Source organism: Condylura cristata, unplaced genomic scaffold, assembly GCF_000260355.1.
Source record: "Condylura cristata isolate star-nosed mole 26May11 unplaced genomic scaffold, ConCri1.0 scaffold00035, whole genome shotgun sequence".
In the NCBI taxonomy this organism is placed as follows: domain Eukaryota; kingdom Metazoa; phylum Chordata; class Mammalia; order Eulipotyphla; family Talpidae; genus Condylura; species Condylura cristata.
The window spans coordinates 1,641,444-1,650,975 of record NW_004567136.1 but is presented as its reverse complement, the minus strand read 5'-3'; the positions used below and the strand labels follow the sequence as shown (position 1 = coordinate 1,650,975).

Below are 9,532 nucleotides of genomic sequence, written 5' to 3'. Positions count from 1 at the left end.
AACAACAATCACCAAGTTTATAGGTAAGACTGCTGATTATCTAAGGTGAGCAAAATAAGGGACAAAAAAGTGTAAACTTAAAATTATGAAATAAATTTAATACAGTACAGCGACTAGTTAATAGTATAGTATTGCATATTTGAAAGTTGCTAAGAGGATGTTAACCTGATGTGTGATCATTTCACAGTAGATACAAATATCAAATCATTATGTTATATATCTGAAATTAGTATCAATTATACCTCAATTAAATACATATATAAAATCAGGATTTTAAAACTTCACATCTAAATTTGGAATGATATAAACTGAAATGTAATCTATCACATATAATTAAATTAGCACCTTGGGGTCACCTTAATTATATAAACTGTTGTCCTAAGGGCAGATGAAACTAGGAGATTAGTAGGAGATAAAGAAACTAATCAATCAGTTCTCAACAAGCTAGAAATAGAAGGGAAGTTTCTCAACTTAATAAAGAGCATCTATGGAAAACATAAAGCTAATCTCATACTTAATGGTAACAGACTGAATGTTTCCCCTTAATGTCAGGAACAAAAGAAAGACTTCAGTTATTATAACTTCTGTTCAACGTCACACTGGGGATTTTTCGCCAAGACAGTAAAACAAGAAATAAAGGACATCCAGTCTGAAAAGGAAAGTAGAATCCCAATGGACTCTACAGGGAGGAAAAAGCTCCTAGAACTAGTTAGCAAGCTAGCAAGGTTGGAGGACACAAAAATTTTAAAAATCAGCTGTATATCTCTATATTAGCAATGAACAAAAGGAAAAATTTAAACACTATTTATATAAAAATTTATATAAAAATATGATGAGATGTGAGGCCCTCCCTGGTGGTGCAGCGGGTTAAAGCGCAGCTCTAAGAAGCTAAAAACACTTCCGCACGAGTTCGATCCCCGCCTGCCCCGGAGGTGACCACGTGACCACATGGCGTGGCAGACCTCCCCTCAGCAGTATACTTCATCGATCTGCCTGTTCTGTTCCCCGCTCTGTCTCTGGTGAATCCTCTCACCCTCCGCATCTCTGGCTTGTACCCCAGTTCTGTATGAATAAATAAATCTTTAAAAAAAATATGATGAGATGTGAGATGTAAAAGACCTGTAACTGTCAATCAACATAACAATGCTATCTACAGTTAGGTGAAATTTATCAACCCAATACTTTTAAACATTTTAACGATTATAAATCTTAAAAAACAGATCAAAAACAGATTCTGATGGTGGAAAATATATGCCAGACTCTCTATGCATACTACAACCAAATTATATGCAACTAAAGATAATGACCCCTGGACGATGACCAGATCAGCACTGTATACATGAAGGGGGCAAAACAACTGAGTTTAGGAAAAATGCAATGTGAACACTCCTGAGTAGTGGTAGCCAATAAAGAGAGGGAAAGGTGGGATATGGAGCCTCTCTTTTGGTGACTAAAGGACTCAAGCTCCTGCGAAAACCCTTCAGCTGGGCTAACAAAGAAAGCAAACTATAACAAACATAATAGAAATGAAAAGAGGACAAATATATCTGTCCATGTCACAGGTAACACAGAAATATATAGGATCATCAGAGATTACTATGAACAGCTATATGATAATAAATCTTGACACTCGAAGAAATGAGTAAGTTTTAAAAATACAGTTTACTAAGAATGAACTAAGAAGAAACAGAAAATCTGAATAGACAGAAACTGAAATGGTAATCAAACAACTTCACAAAAACAAATCATATATTATTCCATAATTCTGATAACAAAAATGTTTTTGTGGTAATAAAACAAGGTTAGGATGATTCACTCAGTCCCTGAGAAACTCTAATGGCAACTACCAATAAATAATGCAATTGTTCCTGAGTCACAAATACTCAAAAAAAATTGCTCACAGCACTGACCAAGGTTTTGCAGTTTGGTAGTTATTGCTTTAGTTGGCAATATCTGCATTTAAAACAAAGGGACATTTCCTGCTAAGCCTTATTTTAAAAGTCACAAAATTTATACAGAAGTCAGACTCATAGAAGCTACAATGCTGATGATTTAACTAAATTGCCCATGAAATGGGTGAAGTTTTTAGAAGATATTAAAGTATCGTTTTGTTCTAAAAGTAAATGCCTCTACTTTTCATGGTATTCCCATTCTTTAGTAGGAAAGCTGAGTAGCTTTACACTTTTGCTATAAATACAAACCACTCCTGCTAACCAAAAATGTAAAACGAAACCACGAGTAGACATAGTTTTTCACAGTTAACAATAACTGAAAGTGTAGTAAGTGCTCAAGCTGGGACATAAGCTTAAAACGACATTTAGGTACTGGCACAGGCCACCCGTTAAAGGCTCTCCCAGGTCCTCACATTACTGGGCCTTAGCTGTTTCTGGCAGTGGTGGACTTGCAGGTCCCAGCCACTGCTTCTACCAGCACGTGAAAACTGGTAGGCCTTGATTCTGAGCCAATTCCAATTCTGTTTCCAACTGGCTTAAATATACCTGTACATGTTGCTGTTCATGGAATTCCTCTTCTATTCATGTGTGCCCCTCTGTTCTTTTGTCCTGACAGTCTGAGTTGGGATTACTAAAATTTGGTACCTCTGAATAAACTACACAAAATTCCTCAATTTTTTAAAATTCACCACCTCTTCCAGCATAAAGTGCCAGACATCCTTTCCACATAAATGCACACTTTCTACTCAGCTAAATATCCACTGGCTGTATACGAACTCTTCACCTCTCAAGTGCTTTTATAGATCTTTAACAATGTTCACATTTATTTTTTTCCTACCACCAGCCCTTATGTCCCCATGTCCCTTTCACCCTCTTACTCTTAGGAACCAGTGTTGTTGCTGATGTCTGCTGATATATAATTATTTTCTTTATTAGTTCACCTGCTTCTTTCCTCATATTACTAATTTATGTGAAATTGTCCAATATCTTTATCTTTCTGAATTACTGTGCTATACAGAATTCCTTTGAGCTCCTCAACTTTGCTGTAAATGGTAACACTGCATCTCCTCATAGCTGAATAGATTCTCACTGTGTGTATATACCACATATTCTTTATCCTGTACTAATTTTTTTCACTACAGCAGAATTTTTTTTTTTCTGGTGAGTATTCTTTATCTATTCTTTGCTTTTCTGTTCCTTTTGGACTCTTGAATGGTGGCAGAGGCTTTGAGTTGGCCTTTGCAAAATGTGAGGTTTCCCTGGCCAACTAATTTGTAGGCAATTCATGCGAAAGGCCATAATGGCTCCCATTCTGAACCAGCAACACTTTTTCTTGACTCAGAGTTTTCCATAAGAATTATTTAGGTTTTTACCTCACAAGAGAGAATGGAAACAGGCAGTCTTAAAGTTTTTCAAAACACAAAGGTATTTCCTCCCCTACTGCTACAGGCACAGATAAATGCAAGAATGGCTTGTGTGACCTCTTCTTTGGCTCCGTCTCCCCAACTTCTTTGAATCAAACCAGGTACATTAGCTTCAAGAAATCCATTCTGCTTTTGCAAACACTGGGATTGGGTTTTGTACCTCAGGACATCCTGAAGTGTCTCTTGCTAGATGGCTGTCAGTGCTGCAGCTGTGAATCCCACTCACTGCTTCTTCCCACACACAAGTGTTTATAGCCTCTACTGTGTTAGCAGCTTGGGGTTTTAGCTATGTTCTGAGTTAGTGTAATTAGGGATTTGTGTTTTATTTATTTTTGCTCCTCAGTTTTTTGTTATTAGCTAACTACCAGAAAGTAAACAGAAGAAAATGTCAACTTCCTAGTACCATCTTCAAATCCCAAGAACAGTGAACTCTCTTAAAAGAAAATTTTATACAATAGAAACAATACACCACTTAAAAATAAGATGTGTTGCCCTTATTATTTTACTACTAGGTAAAATAATTTTCCATAAAACACTAATGTTAACAACTGAGCTCAATGTTTAATAAATTAACCACTGAGTTAATATAAAAACTTGTATGGATATTAGCTATCACCTAAGGCAGAAAACCTTATACCTAAATATAAAAATACTTTTCAGAACCAAGGTCTATTTAAGGAACAAATTATAATTTGTCTTAGACAAAGGTTTTTTAGTAATAAGGCAATATATGATCTGTCATTCTATAAGTCCCCAGATTCCATTTGGGTTTGAAATGAAGATAGCTTTATATTATATGTAAGATCATTCCCTAAGCAAAATTTTAACTCTAGTCAAGTTTATTTCCCAGTCAGTTACTATCTTTCTTCTTCTCCAAATTCATTAGGAAGCGTGTTCGGAGCAAAATTATTTTTTAACTAGTAGTTTTATCACTACTAATGTTAATATGCCTACAAAAGCTAATACAAATAAAACCTAATAAACATTTGGAGGCATTGTCAGTTTATCCCGATATAGAGAGAGACAAAAGAGCTTATCCTTAGAGAATTCTAAGTAAGAAGTGAGGATGCTAAATGCTGGAATCTAAAATTTCACCATCTGAAGACCACCATTCTTGGAATAGGGGGATGACACCTACAGTGGGGAAACCTGGAAAACAGCATGTTAAGCAACCAAAGTCCCATCACCAGAAATGGGACAAAGAGACAAGATGTTCTGAAACACAATTTTGTAGAATTCCTGCCCAAAATACACAACCTGAATTGAACCATGAGGATTTACTGGACAAATACAACTGAAGAATACTCTACAAAGTAAATAACTGACCTGTATTCTTTAAAAACGTCAAGGTCATGAAAGAAAGGCTTGAACTATTCAGATTAAAAGAGACTGCAGAGAAATGATAAGTGAATTTAATGAAGGATCATGGACTAGAAAACAATTCCTTCCTTCCTTTCTTTCTTTCTGCCTGTATATAGTAGAGGTGAGTCCACATTCATCTAAGAAAGATACATTATAAATATAGGGGTTAAAGATATCATTTCTGCAATTACTCTGAAACTATCTTATGGAGATAAGACTACTCTGGGTGTATGCAAAGACAGTGATAGAGCAAATATGGCAAATATTAACATTTGGAAATTTTGAGTCAGATCATAAGAATTTTTTTTACTATTTTTACAGTTTTCCTCTAAGTATGACATTATTTAGTAATGAAAAGACAATAAGAAAAGTCAATTAAGAGAAACTTTGTTTCTTAGTAATGTTAAAGTTACCTTTACCACATTACTCCTCAAATAACATTTTAGAACTAGAGGGAAATTTATGATCACTCACCAAAACTTCTCAGTTTGCAAATGGAGACAATAAAGTTAACTCACGTTCAAAATCACAGTTAGTTCAAGGCAAAGCCCTGTTCTCAGTTCTTTCAACTATTGCAAGCTGTCTCTTGATACCTTTACATTGCTATCTACTCCCTAAACACAAAACTCCTCAGTATTAGCTCAGTCTTTGCATGTATTCCATTAAACTAATGTGGCAAACCACTTTCAGGCAATCTAAATTTTATTTTTGGTTCAGTCCCTATGGAAAGCAATATAGAGGTTCCTCAGACATTAAAAATAAATATAGTATATGACCCAGCAAATTCCCTTCCTTGGTATTTATTTTACAAATGCCAAAACCCTTACTCAAAGATATGTATGTGCACTCCTATGTCCACTGCCACACTGTTTATAATAGTCAATTATAGAAACATCCAAAGTACCTCAAAACAAATGAGAAGATCAAGAAGATGCAGTACATGTACATAATAGAATACTACTCAGCTATAAAAATGTGTGTGTGTGTGTGTGTGTGTGTGTGTGTGTGAAAAAATATAAAGGAATAGACACGAGAGGGAGTACTGTGAACTATGGGGACTGACACAGGTGCTTTGGTGATAGGTTTGGTGTAGTAACAACAACTGAAAGGAAAGATTCCATATTTCTAAAACGCAAACAACAATGTAAACCAGTATTATCTAACGTAATAAATGCCAGACTTTGCAGCAAATACCAAAAAATCAAAACCAAAACACTGTAATTATACAACTATCATCACATAACCCCATCTCTTAGGACAGTGTTGGCATAGAACAAATATTCAAAACAATTGTATACTGCCAAGTAAAAGATATTCTATAGTACAGGAAATAAATGTGCTGTGCGTATGAGTACAGCTAATCATAATACTAGTGGTGTTAACAAAGCGCTATGAGACAACAGATACAATGTTAATGCTTGGTGAGATGTGGAAAGGCTTCAAAAACCAATGACAATAAAGCTAAACTGTAAAAGACAAGAAAGTGTAAAAGCACAAGTGTGGATAGGGGATATGAGATAAAAGAGCCTGAGGGCACGAAAAGATTTGGCATTTCTACTGAATTTTTAAACATGGGCTTACCTATTGTTGCTGCAAGTTCTGGATCAAAAGTATCGTCCGTGAACCTCAAGAGCAAGCTAAAAGAGATGTCAAAAAAAAAAAGAAAAGAAAAAAACAAGATTACAAGATTAGGAATTTCATTTTTCTTTCTAATCCTTTGATAAAAAGTATTCATCGTTGTTATATTTTATAACCAATTAGATGCCAATAAAGCAGCTGATTTAGGTCTACACCCAGAAATGCTGCTTTAGTGTGTAAATACAAAGAAAAATTAAATTACTGATGAGGCACTAGGGAACCCCAAGAGCAAAGTAATCTACGAGAAGATATATTCCCCATGCCCTCCTACACAATTACCCAAGTATGAAAAGTCTTGTGGGTTTTGTTTTTTTAATTATAATATGTCCCTCTAAGAAAATGATATTAACATGTCATGCTTAACGTGGACAAAGGGTTGGAAAAACAAGTCTCTGAGAATAAAGCAAGCTAGTTTTTTTAAGTGTAATCCATTTTGGATTCAAGTGAAAAATGAAAGATATAAAAGTCCAGTGTTTATAACAACTAATATGACTTCTCTAAATAGGAAGAAAATATACAGTAAAAAGTGGGAGCCCAGAGAAGGTATATACCACCTAGCCCTGCAAATGATAGGTGGTATATACAAAATCAAGCAGGCAACAGGACATTAGACGGCTTTTAAAGAAAGGAATGGCAAGAACTGCTGTACATTTTGAAAAGTTATTGTCAGCCAAAACAAAATAGTAAAATATAAAGCACTGCCAAAATTAGCATGAGATTACAAAGGACTAAGCCTAGGAAATGATGAAACTAGAAAGGAAGGATGAAATGCAAGCAGCAGACACCAGTCTAGACGAGTACACTGAGATTTTATGTCGCCCAGAATTCTTTAGTATTGGACAGAACTGTCAGTTATTCAAAGCTCTTCAAATATATGTAAGCTTTTCCTAAAGTCCAAGATTTACTATATAATTCAATCTCCCCTACCTTATCTCCTAAAATAGGAAGATAAGAATAAGTGGACACTGTCCACTTACTTATTGGCCATTGACAACCAGGGGTTCTTACATAATTGTTAATCCTTAGACAACCTATATCATTAATGGTGCTGAGGAAAAGAAGGGAATTGGTATGGTGCAGTGCAAGGAATTTTAATACAGGCTCTGAGGATGTCAGCAGATCTTGGCTAGGAGGACAGTAGTAGCTTGCAAAAGTATCTAATTCTTTGCATACATTTCCCTAAGCAGAGTACATTTCTTTATTGGATTCTAAAAGAAACTCAAAATCCTAAAAATGATTAAGAACAAATGCTTTATAATGGGTATATACTTAAAGTCTTCATATTTTCAAGTTAAAATACTCTCCGGGCAGAGCTACAGATGGAAGTATATCACCATTCTACTAGGAGATCAAATTTCTAAGAAACAGACTGTAATTAAAACGAATCCCTATTTCTTAAGTTAGGTATGAAATTGGCCAAAAAGAAAAGAGACAGAAAGGGCCCTGGAGGGATAGCAATTTAAATAACAGGTTTTCTCTAACCGCTTCTGAAACACTCTGCTACTTCAATTCACTAAGGCCAGCCACAGAATCAAAGAGCCTTACTTAATTTTAGTATCAGATAGGGTTTGAGAGATTTCTATTTTACCTTCATTTGACAAAGTGAAAAATGAAGGCCTTCAGTGTTCTTCACACAAGATCACATAAGTGGAAGCATTAATTTCAAAATCCTGATTTCACACATAATTTATTCTCCAACACTCTGAAATTAACTTGAAAAATAACCCACAAGAGCTAAGACTCTTGTGCAATGATTTCTCAATAACACAAGTGATCACTCAATGCCACTAACTCCAGATCTGCAAAAAAACTGTAACCAACTATTGGTTAGAACCCTTTCAGGTTATATTCATGACCTATGCTTTTATACTGATTCAACTTAAAAAGCATATGCTTCTGTCCAAGTGGAATCATTTATTCTCATCTTATCCATAAAGATAAGTGTCAAGGTTGATTGCCACAGCATAACACAAATGTTTGTCTAACTAGAAAAATAAGCCAACTTTTTCACAGATGCAACCCTTTCTGTAAAGAGTATTAAACATGTTCAACTTTTTCAGTGAGCATCTGATAACTCACCACTAAGTATAGAAGAAAAGTTTAGAACAGATTAGATCTACATACCTTTGAGGGAAATGAACTAAGAACAAGAATCACAGTAAAATATTTTACTGTGGCAGAAGAGCCTCAACTAAATCAACACTTCACTTTCAGTTAATCTGAAAAACAAACAAACAAAACCTCTGAGCATTGCTAAGGCAGTCATCTACCCAATACCCTTAGAAAAAGTGTCCTACCATTTATTGGTCTGAATCACAAGAAATGATTTTCAATCAGCTATCTTGACTTCAGAGTCAGCAATCTGATATGCCTTCACCTAAATGAGTGTCACATCTCAATAAACAAAGAGAGGTCACAGGCTAGGGAGTTCTTACAGAGACAATGCTCAGTATATAACTTTTAACCCTCAAAACAAATGGTGATCATTTATTTAGTCCTTTCTCCCTCCTCCCTGGCTCCCCCACCCCCTATCCTTTTGCACTAATGTATTCTTTGTGGAATACAAACCCCTCACTACTGTTCAGAGTACATTAAATGAGAAAACAAATATGAAAATGCATGACCATACTTAAAATATATCTGTAAAATTTCAGAACATAGTTCAAATCCTTAAATCTCTAACCATCCTCACACAGGAAGCAATTTAGCAAGTGACTGAAATAAAAGTGCACCAGGACTAAACTACAAAATATGGTAAGATAAATTCACTTCGATGAAATCATAACCCTCTTCCAAAACCACAAGCTCCAAGCCTCCACCACCTACTCAAGTTCAACTACTGTCAATACTATTTCCTCGCCCCAAGAAAGAAAAAAACAAGTATGTGCTATCTTCCTAAGCTGTGGCAGAATGTCACAATTATTTTTAAAGGTGGCTCACAGCTGGAGGACTACTATCTTCGACTACAGGGATGACTTAAGGAGTTAGAAGACCAAAGACTTCGTTCACAGCTGACTCATAAAAAAACACGCAAGCAGCAGCAACAAAATAAGGCCCGGCCTGTGACCTAAGACGTCGCGCAACTTCCTGTGACCATTCCCGCAGACAAGTCAGCCTAAGCCCCAAAGTGCGAAGTTCTAACTGTGCGTTCACAGG

The 9,532-nt window shown here is 35.6% G+C and overlaps 1 protein-coding gene across 2 annotated transcripts in view; it reads right to left on the bottom strand.

The window, feature by feature from the left end:
• Positions 1–9,532, bottom strand: part of RAB18 (RAB18, member RAS oncogene family) — a 24,851-nt gene that overhangs the window by 14,644 nt on the left and 675 nt on the right. For both annotated transcript variants that reach the window (XM_012732767.1, XM_004693047.2), the window contains exon 2: positions 6,320–6,375. In XM_012732767.1, coding sequence (XP_012588221.1) covers positions 6,320–6,375 — 56 coding nt within the window. The remainder of the gene's footprint in view (positions 1–6,319; positions 6,376–9,532) is intronic.